Below are 21664 nucleotides of genomic sequence, written 5' to 3'. Positions count from 1 at the left end.
TCGGTATAGAAAAGTTCTAAATAAAATAAATAAGTCTGTTCTGTGCACATAGTTGAAGGTCGGTAGAGTGCTGCAGCTCAGGAGTTTTAGGCTGGCTGAATCGCCCCCAGCCTGTATCGGCTGGCCTGATGGCAGGAGCTCTATCACTGCACTGCAGCAGAGGTCAGAGTTAGTGGCTATCCTGGCTAGCAAAACTCAGGGATTTACTGAACAGATCCAGCAGCACTGGCCGAGGCTTCACGTGCTAGATGTGTGTTAACAGCAGATGGTGCCCCACTGTTCACACATCTGTGTCTTCACCCAAACTGTCACAAGCTAATGTTCTTAAAGTAGTAAGAAATGTCTAAATTTCCCCTTTAACTTGCATTACACTCAAAGCCATTTTTTCAGCTTGATGTGCAAATGGAAGGTCCTGAATCCTTAGAGCAGAAAACTACGCAAGCTTATTTACAGTTCTGTTATGTCCTGTAGAGCATTCTTAGATCCTGCAGGGCAAGCTGGACGTTCTTGTGGCCATTTCTGTAAGTTTAAGCTAAAAAAACACAAATTGTCTGCGCTTCACTGCTCCTTGTGCAGGTCTTTCTGTTTGAAAGCACCTTGCATCTTGCCAGCTTTAGCCACCCAGAATACCAAATGATCCTGCACACAAGCCATCTATCAACTCTGCACAAGAAACTGCCTTTCAAACCTAATCCAGTTCTGGACAGAGACTGCAAGCAAATTCCTTCTAGCATGACAGACCCATCGCTCAGGCTGTCTTTTGTCATCGGTCATACTGCAGCTTCTGTAATTATTCTCTTGTTAGTCCTGGCTGATGGTAATCTACAAAATGAAAAAGCAAAAAAGAAAAGTATAGATCACATAATGCGGAGAGGACGTTCTGCCTTGCGCTCCAGGTGCCTTCCCCCCGTGAATCCAATAACATTTGGTTAAAGGAGTCCTTCCTTACTATTTTTTTATCCTCTGCCTGCCCTCATTACAGTGCAAGTGAGCCTACTCAGTTTGTGGAGTTTGTCTGCGGGATGTCCGTGTGGCTCACTAGGAAAGAGAAGGAGAAGCTGAGCGTGTTAAAAGGTAAAATGGCTGCCGTACCCGACCCGCTGCCAGCCCTGAGTTGATCTCACTGCAGCAGTCGTTGCAGTGCTAACCCTCCCCCCTCATTTGATGAACTAGCTGCTCAGATGGCAGAGGTTAAAGCCTCATTATCTGATTATAATTCTTGCTGGATAAAGTGGAGGGCCAGTTGAAGATACTACTGCTCTACAGGTCAAGCTCGCTTCATTGGAAAAGCTGGTGGCCTCACAAGACACAAAAATAGATGACCTGGAGAATCGGTCCTGGAGGTTGAACTTTGGTTTGTGGGATTTCCCAATCATATTACAGATATTAAGCTGTAGGAATTGCTTGAGACCTGGCTGCCTTTGGAACTGGGTCTGCCTGCCCTGGTAGGGTGCCTTAAAAGTTGAACGTGTGCACCATGTGGTGTGTCAGAGGCAGGCAATTAAAAAAAAAAAACCCCAGGGACATGGTGGCTAAGCTTCTCAACTATGTCCACAAGGTACTCATTATGCAGGCCTACCATAAGAAAAGTGAAAAAACGAATAACCCACTTGATAAAGCAGTTTTTTACACAAATGTTTTTCGTTTTATCTGCTCATATCTCTAAATATCTGAGAGATGAATGGTGGTAGTTTCTTATGTTCATTAATCAAGGTACCATCCAGGTTACCCAATAATCGACAAATTATAATCATTAACTGACCATCGACCACCCTTAATTGCAGTACCAGAAAATTATTTTTTTAGAATTTGTCATATGAAATATACCATTGTAATTGATGGATTCATTTCTTAAATTTCTTAATAAATCGCCATTTAAAAATTGTTTGTTTACATATACTTTCTACTTTCTCACACCAAAAATTGCTTCAGTTCATATGTGCTCTCTTTTCTCACCCCAATATATGATAATTTTTTATAAAATGTTTAAATAGACTTGAATCATATGTAGCTTTAATTCACCCATGATTTCTTAGCTTGTCGTCCAACATGGCCAGTTTTGGAACTGGTTATTCATCAGGGTAAAAGATGTGGTGATGGTGCTTATATCTTGAATAGAATTAATTCATATATCCAACAACTTCAGTGATTTTCTTCAAAATGGCGAAGAGAAACTTTCAAACATTCAGATTTAAATATACTTTCATGTGACTCAGAACCTACCAATAAGATGATAGAAAAATTGTCCAAGGGGTTTACGGATACAAAAAGAACCCATGTTGTTCACTGAAGATAGTGAGTTTGTGGGCACATGGACAGCCATTCTAAATGAAAGTTCCCTAGATTTGATGTTGCACATAGTGAATTGAGTTAAGAAATACACTGAGCTTAATGAAAAAATGCAAGAAGCTTTAGATTTGGTCAAATCAACATCAGATTTTGATGCCAAATTAACAAAGTATAAAATGTTAGAACAATTTCAAACATCAATTAAGAATGTTAAGAGTAACAAGTTAAGTGTGAACAATCTGATTATTCTACTAATCGAGTATACATTTGGACTGATAAGAATCGTCAGGAGAAAATCCAGAAGCGTGAACGCATTACATTTTCATCTAGTGACAGTTTTAGTGAGTCTGATGATCCAGAAGACAAGACGGACAATCGAGTGGATGAAAGAACCATTCTTTTAAATGTTTTGGAAGGCAACTTCCAAAACACAGGATCTCTGCTGGAGTCTCCTTTGTAAATTTTTCTGACCCCCATCAAGAACACCACCAACTGCCAGGGAGAACTACCCACCAACAATCCTACAGGAGTCATCAATAGTAAACTTGTCTTCTATGGAGCTTAATATAGCTCAAGTACAGTTACTAGACAATGGTCTCTTGTTTGTTCCAACTAACTTTCATAAGCCTTTTGATAGCAGAATAGCAATACATCTATTACAAATCATTGGCATATTTTTGCTCTTCATAATATTTTTAAAGAGCCTCTGTTAAGTCATATCACATGGGTCAAATATACAAGACCAAATAGTACATTCTTATTTGAGTTCTAATTTAGCTCAAGCTCCTGGAAACCATCGGAAGTGCAATCAATGCAGTATATGTAACAATGCCATTGAAGGGGAAATTTGGATAGATCTAATCATGGGGTATCGGGTGAAGGGAAAATTTATTACCAATTGTGAGTCTAAAAATGTAATTTATGTATTAATCTGTCCTTGAGCTAAAGCATATGTGGGATGCACAAGTCAGGCAGTAAAACTTCGATTGATTGAACACTGGTCCCGATTAAATACTGCAACGATGATGGCTCCTATAGTGTCGCATTGTTTGAAAAAACAGCACACATTGAACACATAATTCATGGCGACAATTATCCATCACGATTGAACTGTCAAGAGCAGTATTGGATTTATATTTTACAGAGTCCCCTAATGGCTTGAATGAAGAACTCTATTGGTTATCGCTGATTTGACGCTTTTTCTATCAATTTATTGGTAGGTTCCGAGTCACATGGTAGTATATTTAAATCTGAATGTTTGAAACAATTTTTCTTCACCATTTTGAAGAAAATCACTGAAGTTGTTGGATATATGAATTAAATCCATTCAAGATATAAGCACCATCACTACGTCTTTTCCCTGATGGACCAGTTCCGAAATCTAGCCATGTTGGGTGACGACAAGCTAAGAAACCATAGGTGAATTAAAGTTACGTATGATTTGAGTCTATTTAGATGTTTTATAAAAATATTATCATATATTGGGGTGAGAAAATAGAGTATATATGAACTGAAGCAACAACTTTTGGTGTGAGAAAGTATATGTGAACTGAAACAATTTTAAATGGCGATTTATTAAGAACTTTAAGAAATGTATCCATCAATTATAATGGTATACACTTCATATGATATATAAAAAATTTTTTCTAGAAAAAATCATTTTGTGGCACTGCAATTAAGTAAGGATGGTTGGTGGTCAGTTAATGATTATAATTTTGTTGATTATTGGGTAACCTGGATGGTACCTTGATTAGTATATGAAACTACTACTTTTTATCCCTTAGATATTTAGAGAGAGGAGCAGATAAAGCAGTTTTTTCCACAGATGTTTTTCATTTTATCAAGTGGGTTATTAGTTTTTTCACTTTTGTTATGAGCTAACCCTCTGAGTGGAGATCTCTTCACGTTTGGCCTACCATAAGAAGCAGGAATTGAATTATGAGGGACAACACTTAGTGATTTTTCAGGACTTTTCGCCCAAAGTCTCTGTTGCGGAGGGCCTTTCCGCCAATTTGTTCTGACCTGGTTAATCTTCATTTTCGCTTTGTGCTCACCTGAAGATCTGGGCCAAGGATGGTGCTCTTTTTTTTTTTTTAATCATCTACAGCAGTGGAGGCCTTTCTACTTGAGCTTCCCAAGCCTGTGACATGAAGCATAGATGGTGGACTACGTGCCATTTCACATTTGCTGGCTAATGAGGTGCTCTACATCTCTTGTACCGCTACTTTACTTTTTTTTGGACATTTCATCTAGACTGGACTGGCTAAACTTTTTTCGTGGTTCAGGTCTTTTGTTTGCTGGGAGTTCCCACTCAGTGGGAGACTGTTCGCTGTGGGTTAGCGACTTTATATGTTTGGATGTTTTCAGGATTTTTAAATGTTTTTCTGGACTGTAGTGTCTCTTTTCTGCTGTTCTTCGGGGACACTGTTACTGACAGCCTTGACTTTATTATCCATGGGGGTCCACTATTAAACTGTTGTGTTATGGCCACAGCGGTTACACAGTCATTTAAGCAATTTCTGTTTTTCAGTAGTTTGTCAGGCTGCTTTCTATGGGCTGTTTATTTATACTTTTTTATATACAGACATTATATCAGTGATGTCACATCTGTTTACAGAAGAACAGAACTGAAATAAGAATGGGGTTCTTATTTTTTACAGAGAACGTAATAAACATAACTGGTCTGTAACATGGTTAGCTAGCAAACGAGCAACGAGTGGAGCAGGGGTCTAATGGGAGAAAGCCCGAAAACCCAAATTTCTCTAAAAGACCACAAAACCTCGTCAAAGGTCTTCTCAGCATAAAACCCCCACCAGGACAGGGTCAACAAAATGGTGGTGTTTGTAAAGGTGAAGTAAAAGAGAAATATGGTAAATGTTGATAATAGAATGCCACTTTTTCATGAACCCAGCCTGGCCCGGAGAGACCAAGAATAACCGCCAAGTGGTTGGCCAAAAGCTTAGCATAAATTTTAACAACATTTAGCAAAGAAATCAGTCGATAAACAGATGGCTCTTTGGAATCTCGGCCAGGCTTAGGAAGTACAATTATATTTGCCATACGAAGTGTATTAGGCATCTCCCCCCTTGACCACCATGGCATTAAACAGACTTCAAAATCAGTAGTACAACTGAGTTCAGTACTTTTGGTTGGGTTTTTTTGGGGTTGTTTTTTTTTTAATAAAGTCAACCCATCAAGGCCGGAAGCTTTGAAATTTTTTAGGTCTGTAATCACCGAAGCATTTTCCTCTGCCCTAAAGGGCATGTTTAGCCTAACTAGATGATCAGAATCTGTAAAGATATTTTCTCCTTAAACTGGGCTCTAGCTGAGAGGTCCTCTGCAGTATATAATTGATGATAATTCTGAAAATAGCACCAATATCATTAATGGAAGTGGCCAGTTTCCCATCAACCCCGGAGACTGGAAATAAAAACAGATTTCCATTCCCCCCCCCCCCCATTAAATTGGCCAACATTTTATCAGACTTATTTCCAAATAGAAATAGTCTGTTTCAACAAAAACATATCACTCTCTTATGTAAGCTCTCATTTAAAGTTTTCCACAAAAAAGAAAGTTGCATTGGAGGACCTGGGTTGAATGTGCATTAAGGTCCTGCTTACTTTGATTTAACTGATTAGTAAGTTCCAAAATATCCTTATGCAGTTCCCGTTTACAATGAATAGAGTACCGAATGATTTCTCCCCAAGCATAACTTTTGCCATTTCTCAGAAGAGCATAGGGTCAGATTGATGTTACTGATTGTGCAACTCATAGGCAGTAACCAAGGAGCCATTTGCCAATTTAAAAAGTTTTGCTCAGAGCTCGGCCCCTGCAAAACACAAGTCATCAGGCAGTGATCAGCTACCACCCCATAGGTTCAATAACACAGAGCTCTGTAATTGAGAGAAAAGGGAATCCGAGACCAGTATACAATCAAGTCTGGATTTAGAATCGGCAGATCTTGCACAGTGAGTGAAGTCCCTGGTGTAGGGATTGAGCACTCTCCATGCATCAAGAACATGTAGGGAGTCACACAGAAAAGGTACTCCTTTAGTGCTACTAAGTGGTCTACCCAGGGAGCGCAACTGATGATCTAGAACAGATCAGCCGCACAAAGAGGCACTCTACCTAAGGAGACCCCCCGAAAAACAAGATCAGAAAAAAACCCATGATCATACTGATTTGGTCCATAAACCAAAACCAATATTGTGAGCTTACCAAAGATGAGCCCCACAATAATATAGCACCCCCTAGGGTCCACTGTGGACTGTTGCCATTGAAGTGAGACTGACGAATTAAGATGGTAATGCCTCTACTATGAGAAGAACCTGGTGCCACAAAAACTTGATTAAAATCTTTTGTTTTTAATTTGAGATATGCTTTGGGTTTCCTGCAAAAAAAAAAAAAAAGGGAAGCTTGAAGTTGATTTAGGTTAGAAAGTACCTTTCCCCTCTCACAGGGATGCCCAGTCCCACCACACTTCACGTGAGGAATTTAATTGCACTACCGATTAGCCAATAGATAAAGGGGACTCCACAAAAGCTGAACAAAGGAAAAAATGGAGTATACACTAGTCTACAGTAAGACTGGGCATTATGAGAGGCATAGCAGAAGATTCAAAATAAGCAATACTCCATGCTATAGTTACATAATGTTAGGTTCCATAGTAGGAGCTACCACCCAAGAAAGAGATCTAGGCGTCATAGTGGATAACACATTGAAACAGTCTGTTCAGTGTGCTGCGGCAGTCAAAAAAGCACACTGAAACAGAGGATGACAATGCCTCTGTATCACTCCATGGTGAAACCGCACCTTGAATACTGTGTACAATTCTGGTCGCCATGTCTCAAAAAATATATAGCTGCAATGGAGAAGGTACAGAGAAGGGCAACCAAAATGATAAAGGGAATGGAACAGCTCCCCTATGAGGAAAGACTAAAAACGTTAGGACTGTTCAGCTTGGAGACAAGTTTGTTGAGGGGAGATATGATAGAGGTGTTTAAAATCATGAGAGGTCTAGAACTGGTAAATGTGAATCTGTTAGTTACTCTTTCGGATAATAGAAGGACTAGGGGGCACTCCATGAAGTTAGCATGTGGCACATTTCAAACTAATCGGAGAAAATTCTTTTTCACTCAATGCACAATTAAAGTCTGGAATTTGTTGCCAGGGGATGTGGTTAGTGCAGTTAGTGTAGCTGGGTTTAAAAAAGGATTGGATACATTCTTGGAGAAGTCCATTACCTGCTCTTAAGTTGACTTAGAAAATAGCCACTGCTATTACTAGCAACAGTATACACCAATCACCAACTCAACCACTGTTTCCCTCCAATATCAAACATCAACAAATCACCATCAGGGAAACTCCCTAATGTGTGGTAATGTGCGGTTGCTATCTATGAGGAAACCACTCTGTGATCCCCTCTTAATAGCTACTGGCTTTATTCTTCAAAATCTTATTTTTATTTTATTTTTTTTATTTTTATAATGCAACCATGTACTTGTTCATAAATGAACCGTGTGTTTCATTTCATTTCAAGTAAGTGTCCTCCCCCCTGGCGGTCAGCTCAACCTTGTGTAGCGTTCCCGCTCCCTTTTATGAATACTTATCAGTTCCGACCGAATTCCTGCGCTTCAACAAGGTCATAAGAGAAACTACAGGTACTTCGAAATTGTTCAAAGCGTAAAGTGGCAAAGAAATTTGAACTGTAAGACGGTGAGCAAGATTCCTCCATGGTCCCTGAAGCAGGCAAGCAGTCATAACATGGCCAGTGTCGGGCAGGAGGCTTCGACCTTGTAGAAGCTCAAGAGTTCGGTCAGAACTGATAAGTATTCATAAAAGGGAGCGGGAACGCTGCACATGGTCGAGCTGACTGCCAGGGGGGGAGGTCACTTACTTGAAATGAAACGAAACACACGGTTCATTTATGAACAAGAAGTACATGGTTGCATTATAAAAATAATAACAAAAATAAGATTTTGAAGAATAAAGCCGGTAGCTATTAAGAGGGGATCACAGAGTGGTTTCCTCATAGATAGCAACCGCACATTACCACACATTAGGTAGTTTCCCTGATGGTGAGTTGTTGATTACTAGCAACAGTAGCATGGGATAGACTTAGTCTTGGGGAACTTGCCAGGTTCTTATGGCCTGGATTGACTACTGTTGGAGACAGGATGCTGGGCTTGATGGACCCTTGGTCTGACCTAGTATGGCATGTTCTTATGTTCTTAGACCAAAGAACTATGCACACAGGACAATTTCCACTGAAACCAACTCCTCACTGCTTCCAGGATACCACCCTTATTACCTTCCCCCTTCCTTACAGCCCCCAACTCCCTCCCATCTGCCCACCTATACTAGAAAACACATTCTCTACCATCTGAGAACTGAAGTCACCATTGATGCACACAGGTGCCTTCCCCCTTCCCCTCCTCACCCATCTTATAATAGTGTGCAGGGAAAACAGAATCAACCACACGAAGAACAAACCCAGCCACGCACCCCCTCAACCCCAATCCTATAAAATGCCTCAAGCAAGTCCCAAACATCATTGCCAAACCAATAGCCGACATCATCAACCTCTCACTAGAACAAGGTACCTTCCCTGACAGACTCAAATCTGCAATCATCAAACCCATCCCCAAAAAACCCAACCTTGATACTGCTGATCCCTCCAATTTCAGACCTATCTCCAACCTCCCCTTCATTGCTAAGATCCTAGAAAAAATAGTCAACAAACAACTCTCCGAACATCTGGAAAACCATAACATTCTATACCTGGCACAACATGGCTTCAGAAAATTCCTTAGCACAGAGACACTTCTTCTATCCCTCACAGACTCCATCCTCAGAGGCCTGGACAAAAGGCACATCCTTCCTACTGATCCTCCTGGACATTTCTGCAGTGTTGACACCATCAACCACAACACCCTGCTAACCAGACTAAAAGAAATTGGCCTATAGAAATATAGAAACATTGAAATGATGGCAGAAGAAGACCAAACGGCCCATCCAGTCTACCCAGCAAGCTTCACACTTTTTTTTCCTTCTTATAATCTGTTTCTCTTGACTCTTAGTAACCTTTTGGTTCTATTTCCCTTCCACCCCCACCATTAATGTAGAGAGCAGTGTTGGAACTGCATCTAAGTGAAATATCTAGCTTAATTAGTTAGGGGTAGTAACCGCCGCAATAAGCAAGCTACACCCATGCTTATTTGTTTACCCAAGACTATGTAATTCAATCCTTGTTGGTTGTTCTCTGTATATAGATCCACTTTTCTTCATTCCCCCTGCCGTTGAAGCAGAGAGCTATGCTGGATATGCGTAACACCACACTCAAATGATTTGACTCTTATCTCTCCGGCAGATCCTACTCAGTAAGAATAGACTCCTCACAATCCAAAGAAATTCCCCTCCCACATGGCATACCCCAAAGATTCTCCCTCTCCTCCACCCTGTTTAACATCTACATGCTCCCCCTCTGCAAGCTACTTTCCAACAGAGGTCTTACCTACTACATATACGCAGATGACATTCAGGTTCTATATGCTAATTCTGGTGCTCGTATTTGGGTTGTAAATAGTCTTGCTCCTTCCTTCCCTCTGTCCAGGGGTACCTGTCAAGGTTGCCTCTTGTTCCCCCCCCCCCCCCCCATTCATCTAGTTGATTGAGCCCTTGGTCCAGGCTCTTTGGGACCTCCTTCAGGCCTATACAGTGTTTAATATGTTTTCTTTTATGAGCATGTTCTTATTTGCAGATATCCTACTTTTTATCCGTCAGGCCAGATGCCTTCTACCTCAAATTCTGGGACTTTTTCGGGAATTTGGTTCTTTTTCCGGCTTTAAATTAAATTTGGACAAGTCCGAGGTACTAGATGATATGGAGCATTTACAAGATTCATGGCCAGATCTCCCTTTGTGCTGGGTGGAGGATTCGTTTAAATATCTGGGCGTCCTTATTCATAGGGATACTGATAAATGGTACCAAGTCAATATCCCACTGTTGTTAGGGGATATTCCTAAACACACTCTGGGATGGATGAAACTTCCTTTTTTGCTCATGGGCCGGATAGCATTGTTCAAGATGTCTCTTCTCCATAAATTACTCTGTTACAAATGATGTCTCTCTCATTTTTCACTTCTTTGGATCTTAAGGGCTTTTATCGTGTTTATTCCAGGTTTATCTGGAGGGAGCGTAAAGTGAAGGGTGTCTTTTGCTAAGCTGATGGTACCCTCTTGGGAAGGGACCTGGGGTTTTCCTAATTTGCAGTATTATAATTTGGCATGTGCTTTGAGGGCCTTAGGAGACCGGCTTCTGGGTAGTCCTTGTTTCGCAGATGAACCTGCGGAGCAATGTGTTGCTTCACCTTATGACTTACGATTTCTGCTTCACGTGAGTTCGAAAGATCTTCCTCATCATTTATCCCATAACATATTTGTGACGTACATGTAGTTTGGCTGGAAATCTGTGAGGCAGAGGATGTCGCTCTGTTGGAAGACTTCTCCTTGGTTGCCCTTATGTGGTAAGCCATGGTTTTGTGAGAAGGATTGTAACATTTTTGTGCAGTTGACGCGTGTGGGTCATTAGCACATTTCATGATTTTACAGACTACCAATGCCAGCAAATTTATTCATTCCCCCAATGCCAAGAATTGTTTGGCTTTGAGCCCCGACACGTTTTTCACTATTTTCAACTTGCAAGTTTTATGTAAAAAAAAATGTTGGTTCTCGTCAACCCCCTTACTTTTTGGGTCCATTTCAAAGACTTTTGTCCTTATTTCAGGGACAGAAGCAATCCTTGGCAGGTTTGTACAAATTCCTGCACTCCATTACCTCTTACAAAATGTTTATGGTACTGGCAGAGTTGTGGAATTTGGATTTGGGATTGCAACTTGATGATGATTTTTATAAAGCTATTCCATTAGTTTGGTTGCAGGAGCAGTATTTTCGGGTGATTTGTTAATTATCTCTCCCAATAGGGCATATCATATGAAGCTTATTTTTACTCCGCAGTGTCTTAAATGCTCTCGGGCTAACACATCCTTGAGTCATGGGCTCTGAGAGTGGCCCTCGATTTATAGTTTCTGAGAATCTGTTATGCACTATTCGTCTGAATTACTGGGGAGTACAGTCCCTGTGGGTACCTCTTTGTGTTTTGGGAATTCTCACGGATGAAGTGGAGTGTATTACTTCCACTTGTATACTTCTGAACAAGGGGACTTGCATTGCTTGGAAATGCATTTTATATAAATGGATTCAGAGTGATGCTCAGCTGTTTTACTGGTTTGTAGAAATGTTAGATCTTTTGAATCTGGAATATAGGTCTTGGACCATGATGTTGCAGGGCAGGAAAGCTGCCTTCGCTAGGATCTGGGAGCCATTCATTAAGCAACGTTCAGTCGCATGCATAGGAGGTACATGCCTTCCCAGCTAGCATGTGATTCTCTGTCATCTGCTAGATGATACTCCACTGTTTCTTTTTCTTTTTCTTATTCTTTTTATTTTGTTCAAGGATGTTTCCTGTGTGTCATTTCTGTGGCTCCAGGATGTGGTAGGTGGAGATATTTAGGGTTTGGTCGGGAGGGTTGACTGTTGTATATTCTGCTCTTTTTGTCTGTTAAAATTCAATAAAGACATTTTATACAAAAATAAAAGTATATCTCTGCCTACAGGAAACTCTTTATTGTTTTAAGAGCCATGGCAAAATAAGGAAAAAAAAAACTCTGTACAATCCCTGTAAGTCATTTTTTCTTGCATAGCGTTGAATTGTTGTATATTTTTGTCCAAGGATTCAATTTCACAGGCAAAAATAGTGCACAGCAGATTTGTACCAAAATGTCATGTGGATTAAATGCTTGGATAAAGGATATATACTGTTTTCCAAATCATTCAAGTGAGCTGCCTGGTCACACGTTGGATTTAGAAACACAGAAATATGACCTGCCTAGTTTGCCCATCTCTACCATCCCCACCGCTCCTTCAGAGATCCCCTGTGCTTGTCAGGGCCTGATTAAAGGTATGAGTAAGCTCTTTGGATCAGTGACTGTGCTAGCAGGTGGTTTACTTCATACAGAATTGCCCATTATGGATACCGATACAGAGAGAGTTCATGCTTTGAAACATTTTGTTTCCACAGATTTATTTTTTTTTAATTACAAATCTCAATGGAATTCTCCTCACATAGAAGAAGTTAAGAGTATCTGGCTATAAGACGCTGTCAGGTTTGGATTTCACTCTGTTTCTTTGTCAGTGAAAGAATTTGATGCTGTACATAACATATAGCTTGTGAGACATACCAGTGACTCAAAGCTTACAGTTGCCCAGTACTTTAAATTTTTTTGGCCTGATAGTTTTTTCTTTCTCTTATTTATTTTTCAGTTAGTGGAAACCAGAGCTGGGATTCTGGTATCATTAACCTTCATTCACAAGCACCCAGAGATTTTTCCCCTGTTTTAATGGGTCCTTCCAACATTCCTAGGCTGGTCATTGCAGCGGCTGGCCTAAGGTCAGGAACTCCTTCTGAACATTATACCATGGGCTCTAAATCCAAGCACCACGTGTCATGCTTACTGATGACCATGACTCGCTCCCCCTGCCCCCTCACGTGCTATGAATGTTGCTCTGCAGCACATCACCCAACTGATCCTTAATGATTAGGGAAGATAGAAGTGAATTTCCTGCTAGTCTCCTGACCCTGAATGGGATGCATCCAGAGGTGAGGATGCCATGTGACTTGGTATCTGGAAGGGGATTTTGTCATTCCTGGGTTTCTAAGCTACATCTGTTTCACACAGTTTTGACTGTACATTAGCAGTGTGGTATAAGTGGCCTAGTGTCTATTAGAAGTTGACCCTAAAATAAGTATTGGAATGCATCTTGAAGACGTGCCTGAAAGCCTCCCAGCAGAAACCAGATCATTTAGGAGTTCCCCAAGGGCAAGCTGCCTCCTGGCATGAAGGGGTTAATAGTAATACTTGCGCTATTTGAAGGATTCAGTTTATGGTGTTAACCTTTCATTTTGAAAGCTATTACTGGTCTCAACACTAAACTGAAACAGCAAGGGGTGAGAACACATCGCCTACTCTGCTCTTCGTTTTGTTAGTGATGTTCTCGAAGTAACCGCTTGACAGTTTTTCAGCCGACATATAAGCCTTAACACAGTCTTTTCTTATTAAAATATGTTACCGTACTATGTTGACACATGAATAATTTGTAATCTATACCAATTATAGTTTTGGGGTTTTTTTTTTCTTATTGTGCCTTTCTGTAAACCGTTGTGATGGTGAATTAACTTAACGACGGTATAGAAGAGTTTTAAAGTAAATAAATAAAATCCATCCGCTTGGAATGCGAGAATGAAACTTTGACTCGTTTTAGGAAGCATCTGAAAGTGCTTTGGCTTACTCGGGCTTTCAATGATTTGATTTTTCAAGCTTGTTGTTAGTCGATAGCTGCCTCCTCTTAGAACTGAAGACATTTCATCTGCTCAACTGAACAACCTGATGTCTCTTGGTAACCTCTCCATCTTTGGGCAGAAGTTGTATTAGTGCCTGATGCTGTAAGCAGTGTTTGTTCTGGTGTAGGTTGTTGTGGCTGATTTTACAGTATGCTTTGTTTGTATAACTGATAATCAGATTTGTCAGTTTTCATGTTTGTTTTATTGTGACCTGCCCAGAGCTGTGGATGGAGCAGGATAGAAATATTTGGAATAAATAAATGCGTGATCTTCACAGCTCAGAAAACCTTTCTACACGTTGCAATACTTCATGGGCTCAAAAAGCAAACTCTCTCCTTACTCCCTAAAAAGGAATGTTTACTTTTTTCAGGTTATTAATACTGCTTTCATAATTTTAATTGCAATTTATTAAGCAAATATAAATCAATGTGATGTACATATAAAACCAAAACAGGTGAGATAACTAAAGCAATAAAATCTTAAATAATGAGCAATAACATAATATAAGACACAAACAATCTGAAAATAAAAATGAAGCCCTAATTAAAACAATGATCAAATTATAGTTTAAATTAAAACAAAATTAAAAAGCAACCTTAACATAACAAAAAATACTAGTTAGATGGGAAAGCTTTTCATAAACTGTACAGACTAATAGGAAGAGGACTTATTTCTAAATTTAAAAAAAAGTGAAAATTATATTGAAAAGACCTGGGGACCTCTCTAATAAAACGTGTGCTATATAAGCAAACACATACCTTGGTAAAATATTGTGTACATTAAAATGAGATATAATGTGGCACACAAATATTTAATTTTTTTGGTAACACACTATCTGGCCGATACAGTAAAAACGCGGGAGAGCGGGCACAGGCCACTCTCCTGTGTGTGCGATTCTGTATTTAAATAAAGCCCAGTGGTAAACAGGCAAAAGGAGCGTCCCTAGCGCCTCCTTTTGGACTGGAGCGGCGGCTGTCAGCGGGTTTGACAGCCGACGCTCAGTTTTGCCGGCGTCTGTTCTTGAGCCCGCTGACAGCCACAGACTCGGAAACCGGACGCCGGCAAAATCGAGCATCCGGTTTTCGACCCAACAGCTGTGGGCTGACTAAAATTTTTTTAGTCCGAAGGGACCTTAGTTTTTTTTTTACCCTTCAGGACCTCCGACTTAATATCGCCATGATATTAAGTCGGAGGTTGCACAGAAAAGCAGTTTTTACTGCTTTTCTGTGCACTTTCCCGGTGACCGAAGAAATTTCTGAAAGCAAAATGTGCGGCTTGGCTGCACATTTTGTTTTCTGAATCGCGCAGGAATACCTAATAGGGCCAGCAACATGCATTTGCATGTTGCTGGCCCTATTAGGTTCGGGGGATTGGACGTGCGTTTTCGGCCCCTTACTGAATAAGGGGGTAACGCTAGTGCGTCAAAAATGCGCGTCCAATGGTGGGTTAACAGTGCGCTCCTTCGGAGGGCACCGTACTGTATCGGCCCGATTGTTACTAGAAACAATTATAGCTCATTTTTATCCAAAGGATAATCCAGATCCATAAACCTTTGGGACTTTAGTTTCCTAAATTAGCCCCTTTGAAGATTGGCTAGGATTGAGCACCTAAAGTGCCTGTTTCCACTGGGCACCTAAATCTAGAAGCCTAAAAAGTGAGTGGCTCTGGAGGCGGGGAAAAATGTTAGTTGCTTAGCACCAATTTTCAGCCAAAGTTAGAGGCCTCCATTTAGGCTGCAATTCATTTGCATAAGTTAGGCGCCAGTGCTGAAACATTTAGTGCTTAGCACTGATTTTTCTCTTCCTTCCCCCAGTTCTGACCCCATATGCACCCACTCTTTAGGGTCCTCAATTTAGGTCTTCAACTCCATAGCATCCATACTAGCTGCCTAGAGATGCAGTGTGTTAACAAGTAGAAGGGCCGGTTAGCAAGGGGGGATTTTAGCCCTCCCAGTACAGATCTGAAGGGGCCAGCATGCCCTGATGCCCCCCCACCATACATGTACAAGACTGAAGGGATTTGGTGACTCTGGCCTTGCCCTGTAATAGGCATGTTGATATCTGATCACACCTCCCAACAGGTGCGATTGATGGGGAGGGGTTGGCAACCCCAAAATCCAGTTTTTGTGGCCCTCTCCACAACATAAATAATAATAGATGGGGTTTATGTATCCCAACAGCCATCCTGGAGCAGGGATAAAGGGGATCAAAGGCCCCGCTCGATTCTTCCCCCTCACCACTTCCATCCCTTCTGTTGTGGGGTAAGGATGATACAGACCTAAAAGAGTAAACTTTCCTCATGCCCTACTTCTTGTGCCTTCAAATTGGCACAGACTATGTTCTTGTACTACTTTGCCCCATTGTGAGGAGATAAATCCTACCCTGGATTCTATTTAGGTTTTCATGAGACTTTTTTGTTATCCGGACAGCCAGAGTAATCCATCCTGTGTTTATGGGGAAGACCAAAAGGCTAAGACTGTCAGGCAGGCAGGCAGGAAGGAGTAGATGTTTTTCTGTAACCGAGCAAAAGAGGAGCATAAAGTGCTGTGTCTGGAATCAAAGAAGTCTGCTGCCTCCTCAAAGCAGGGACACCAAGAACACTGTGGTACCTCTTAGACCAGTTCTCCATGCCGGATCATTCTATCGACGACCTTATGATGAGGATACTAAACAGGGGGGATATTTAGAAGTACCCAGGGACATATGAACACCAAGGTCTTTCTCCCCAGCCCCATTCTTGCGCAGCACAGATCTTCACAACTTGGAAAACAAATGCTACTGTTGTAATCAAAGCCACGGTTGTATATTGCATACTCACACAGTCATCTTCCATTCACTTTGCACTGACTTGGTGAGGGAGAGCCAGTCACAGATGGATCAAATTAGTCCAGTGGAAAGATATCACCTGCAGCTTGCTTAACACGTGAGTGCGTTAAAGTAATAATAAAGAACTGCACAGCACAAAAAAAATGTGGCATTAATGTGATTCCTTGTTCAGGCCTTACTGAATGAATCCTTATTCACAGGATATGACGTTGGCTCCCTGTATAGTTTGCCTCCATATTTTCTTGTTAGATGGCAAGAGGCCGCTAGTCAAAAAAGCTGAGAACCTGACCCCATTTAGAAGCCTAAAATGGAGGTGCTTGCTGGTCACTACCTAAATGTAGGTGTTTTAAGTTAAGCGCGTAGGTACTGGCTATTGGAGCTGAACGCCAAACTTTCATTTCCCCAATCTGACCCTGCCCTGGGCCCCACCCACATTTTAGGAATCTAAATTTTGTCATTCAGCTCTCAAAGAGCCAAAGTTAGGCACCTAAACCCTTTCAATAGCATCCTTGGAGATGTTTGTGCGTTTCTGCCTTTGCCCTGAGCCTCTTGACGTCGTGTTTACAAACTGACACAGGGGCAGCTGATTGTGGCCACTGCTCAGAGGCAACACAAACATTCATGAGCAGGCATAGAATTGTCATCTTTTGATACCAGCTTGGACTCGTCTGTGTGAAAAATTAAATAGTCCATAAGACATTGTATTTTCAGTAAATGTACACAAGAGGAAGAATAAACTCTCACTTTGCTGCCTTGTGTTTCCTATTCTCTCTGGGTTTAAACAGTGCATCTCATTTTGTGCTTTTGTTTTTTTCATTTCCAGATCGCTGGATGAATCATTTCATGGACTGTACGTATCTCATTTTGTATTTTGGGGTTTTTCAGTTGTGCTCATTCTGTTGATTCCGTGGCCTCACAGTCACAGTCGCCACCAGCGCAGAAAATAGCGAGCTGCTCCAACTGTCTGCATAAGATTCACCTTTTGCTTTTCCAAATGTTCCAAAGTACAGATCTGCCAGGTCACAGAATCCCTCTCAATAAGGCTGTTCTCTAGAAGGAGCCTAGAAACTCAGGTGGTGATACAATAAGCCAGGGGGCCCGATGGAATTCGGAGTCAGATGATAGCACAACCTTAAAAAAAAAAAAATGGGGGATAAAGTTTATTTGGATACCTCAGTTATATTATTTTTTCAAAACTGACCAACCAATGAAGAGCTGAGCTGCCTGCCAAGATTAGAGCTTCAGATAAAGTGCAGGTTTGTTAGGGTGCACAGGCAGGAGCATTGAACTATTATGGGTGATAGCCCAGGGACTATACTGTGCATTCTGTTTGGGCCTTGTGGCCCCTATCTCTGGTTTTCCTTCACATTCTCGCAGCTAGGGGTCATCCATGCTTTCTCTGTGCCTTCATGCATTCTGTCACTGGGAGGCTGTCCTCTGCATCTGCCACAGTTGTTGCGAAGTTTATAGAGAAAAATGAAGTAGTAGATGTGCATGGATGAAGCTGGAAGAAGGGACAGAGTGTGCAGGTCCAGAAACAAAAGTATTTAAAAAAAAAAAAAAGCCACACATCTCTCATTTTAAAGAGCATATTTATCATTTTTTCCTCAAAGAAATATCCAATACTTAGATCCAAAATAAATAAAGAAATGTGGAAAATATTACTTTGTTGTTGAATTAAGTAAAAAAAAAAGAATTAAATGCAAAGTGAAAGCATAAAAAGAGAATGCAATAAAATATTTTAAAATCAAGTCCTTAACGCTTCTGTATCATCAGAAGACTTCCCTTGGCTTTCGTTTATAATTGACTGTGTAAACTGCTTTGAAGAGATGGGTCAGTCAGTTGGGATACAAGTGCTCTTGCTATACTATACTAGTTGTACACATTGGGGTAGAATTTCAAAGGGGTACGTGTGTAAGATACGCACGTACCCCCCAAAAACCTACCCCAACCCCCCCCCCAGCGCCCCGAGCCTATTTTGCATAGGCTCGACGGAGCGCGCAAGCCCCGGGACACGCGTAAGTGTCGGGGGCGTGTCCGGGGGCGTGGTTCTGGCCCGGGGGCGTGACAGCGGCCCCTGTGCCAGCCCCCGGATCGGAACATGGAGCACGGCAGCTGGCCCGGCGCGCGCAGAGTTACGCCTGCTTCGAGCAGGCGTAACTTTCGTGATAGAGGTAGGGGGTAGGTTTAGACAGGGCCGGGGGGGGGGTGGGTTAGGGAGGGGAAGGTGGGGGGAGGGCGAAGGAAAGTTCCCTCTGAGGCCGCTCCGATTTCGGAGCGGCCTCGGAGGGAACGGAGGCAGCCTGCGCGGCTCGGCGCGCGCAGGCTGCCGCTTTTGGGCAGCCTTGCGTGTGCCGACCCCGGATTTAATGGATACGCGCAGCTACGCGCGTATCCATTGAAATCCCGCGTACTCAGATTTATAAAATCTGCCCCATTATCTCTACGTACTTGCTATGATTTACTCTAATGCACCCATGTGAGACTGTCCCCGATGGATAGGGGTAACCAAACCTGGATCCTGTGTATTCCAACATCTGCTGCTTTTACCTTCAGTAACATATGTTAAGAGTATGAGTTCATGACAGTTCTCCTTTAATGGATGGTTCTATAAGATACTCTCTTAATTTTGGTTTGACTTTAGATAGATGCAGTTTTCTCTAATGTACTACAAAAAGTGTATACCATCCTAACTTACTAGTCATTCTACATTTATTTGACTTGTGTACTAAGTGCATAAGGAAAGCTTGGTCTGATGTCGGTGAGAAGTCGCCATGCAAGTTATAGAGTTAAGACAAAATCTGAATGCTGTGGAACAGTTGGAATTATTTTTCATGCATGTATCTTGTTTGTAGCTCCTGAAATAGATGAATCCTCAGTAATGCAGCTAGCAGAGATGGGCTTCCCACTCGAAGCTTGTCGGAAAGCCGTCTACTACACAGGAAACATGGGGGCAGAGGTGGCCTTCAACTGGATCATTGCACACATGGAGGAACCAGGTCAGTACTTATTAGGGATACTTGGTTGCTGGTTGACTTGACGACATAGTTCTGTCAGTGCAGTACATCATCCATGCCACAGCACAAAAGAAGTTTTGTCTTAACACGAACACTTTTATGTGAATTAATGTTTTCTTTTGTGCACATGTAATATGTACAATTTCTAGTCATCGAATGCTTGGCTTTATAGATTTATGCAAGGTGCTTGCAGTATCAGTAGATACAGTGCATCACTGTCTCTTCCGGTCTGAAAATGCTAGCTGTTATACCCACAGTTATAGGATGAATGCCCAACCTGCAACAGTGATGTAACATAGTAAATGACAGCAGAAATAAACAGAATTGGTCCATCTGGTCTGCCTAGCTGCAGTACTTCCAATTTGAGTAGATGAGTTTAAACATAATAATTTATTTTCTCAACACCAGCTCCCCACTCCCTGTGCTCTTATCTGAACTCTCACCCTCTTTTCTACCTCTGTCCTCTTATTTCAGTCCCAAGTCTGCCCAGAATCTGTAAAGTACTGCCTCTACTGGTAGGTAATTTCAGGCCTTCTCATTTCCCTCTGATTCTTACAAGACAAACATTAAACCAACATCCAAGCCCCCTTCCATGTCTTATCGAGGTTTCAGTAATCCATACAGCTATAAAAACCAGTGAAGCCATTGTCTGGAACATCTGACCACCCTCTGCTCACTGAAGTTGGGTTTTAACCATGTAGGTTACCCCAATGCCTTCTTGGTAGCCCGATGAAGTCCTATCGCTGCTGTTAGGTCGTAACTGCCGCTCTGTTTAGGTTACCCCCATGGGCTTTGGTGCCAATAAATGATGTTTTTGCTGTCCCTTCACTATTTTGCAAACAGGGCTCCTCTGTGTTTGTTCTAGAACTTTTTTGAAGTCCATTTACATGATGGGTCGCTTCTTTCCTAAGGGGCCGAGAAAGGTGGTGGTTTGTTTCTTGGATGAAAGTTAATCATGCCTTCTGTCTTTAAGAATGTTACCTGAGAGTTTATCCGGTTCAGATTTTGCAGAGCCATTGGCGATACCTGGTCTGGGAGCTGTGATCTCAGCTGGCACAGCCGCCATACGACCTCTTGGTGTGGATAGCTCGCCCCCAGAAGAGATTGTAGCAATCATTACTTCAATGGGTTTCCAGAGGAGTCAAGCCATTCATGCACTAAAAGCCACAGTAAGTCTTTCCCTGGACTTAGGATTGTTGCAGCTGCTTGCCTTTCTTTTGCTGTTGTAGGCCATGAGCATGTGAACATCTTATTCTCCAACTCTTTTTTTTTTTTTTATTTCTAGCTGCCCCGGCTTTCCCCTCAGTTTTCTACTACTGGTAGTGCCATTTGGAAGAGAATCCCTTACGATCTGATATGCTCAGAGCTTAGTTGTAAATTTTTATCCATTTTACTGATTTTACTGGAGACTCAAATAGACTTTCAAATATGTTGGGTAGGGCGGTAGAAGGTAGGACAATACAGGGCTCTCCAGTAGCAGTGCAAACAGAGCTGGAGAGGCTTTGGGGCATGGTTGATTATTCTGTATCAATAATCAGAAAATAGTGGGCTTGGGGAAGGGCGAAGACATACAAAGATGTGATGTGGCCTCTTGGATAGCAGAAAGGAGCGACTCTTCCAGTATTGACTCTTCTTGGGTCACGTCCCACAATTCTTTCATAGGAAATGGCCCAAGAATGGTGATGCTGGGAGAGTCTCTCCTCTCTGCGGTTTATAGCTGAAGAGCTTTGTCTGTTACATCGTATAAAGCCATGGCGATGTGGGAATAAGAGCGAGACGAGACAGATCCTGTTGTATTTTATGGTCTCTGGAGAAGGGTTTTCCTGTGCACCATTTTGTTTTATCGCCTGAGAATTTCCCCCCCCCCCACCCCAGGCTTTGGGCCTCATGAATTTTTGTGTCTGTCGGCAAAAGCTTAATAAGAGGGTCTGGGTGTAGAAAGTACCCACAGATTTTAGCCTGAATTTTCAACATGAACTTGTGTGCAGAAGCGTACTCTTGGAGAAAGCAGCTGGTGTGTGGGAAACCCTGCGTGGTTTCCCGGGTGCATTTCCACCTGCTCCTCGGTGATTAGCA

General features: G+C 41.8%; 1 protein-coding gene across 1 annotated transcript in view; it reads left to right on the top strand.

The window, feature by feature from the left end:
• The window catches only part of USP13 (ubiquitin specific peptidase 13), a 202053-nt gene that overhangs the window by 157930 nt on the left and 22459 nt on the right, over positions 1-21664 (top strand). The window contains 3 exon segments of the mRNA XM_029615535.1: positions 17395-17421; positions 19427-19570; positions 20591-20757. Of these exon segments, the coding sequence (XP_029471395.1) occupies positions 17395-17421; positions 19427-19570; positions 20591-20757 (338 nt within the window).

Source organism: Rhinatrema bivittatum, chromosome 9 (assembly GCF_901001135.1).
Source record: "Rhinatrema bivittatum chromosome 9, aRhiBiv1.1, whole genome shotgun sequence".
Taxonomy (NCBI): Eukaryota; Metazoa; Chordata; class Amphibia; order Gymnophiona; family Rhinatrematidae; genus Rhinatrema; species Rhinatrema bivittatum.
This window is presented reverse-complemented; position numbering and strand designations above follow the sequence as displayed.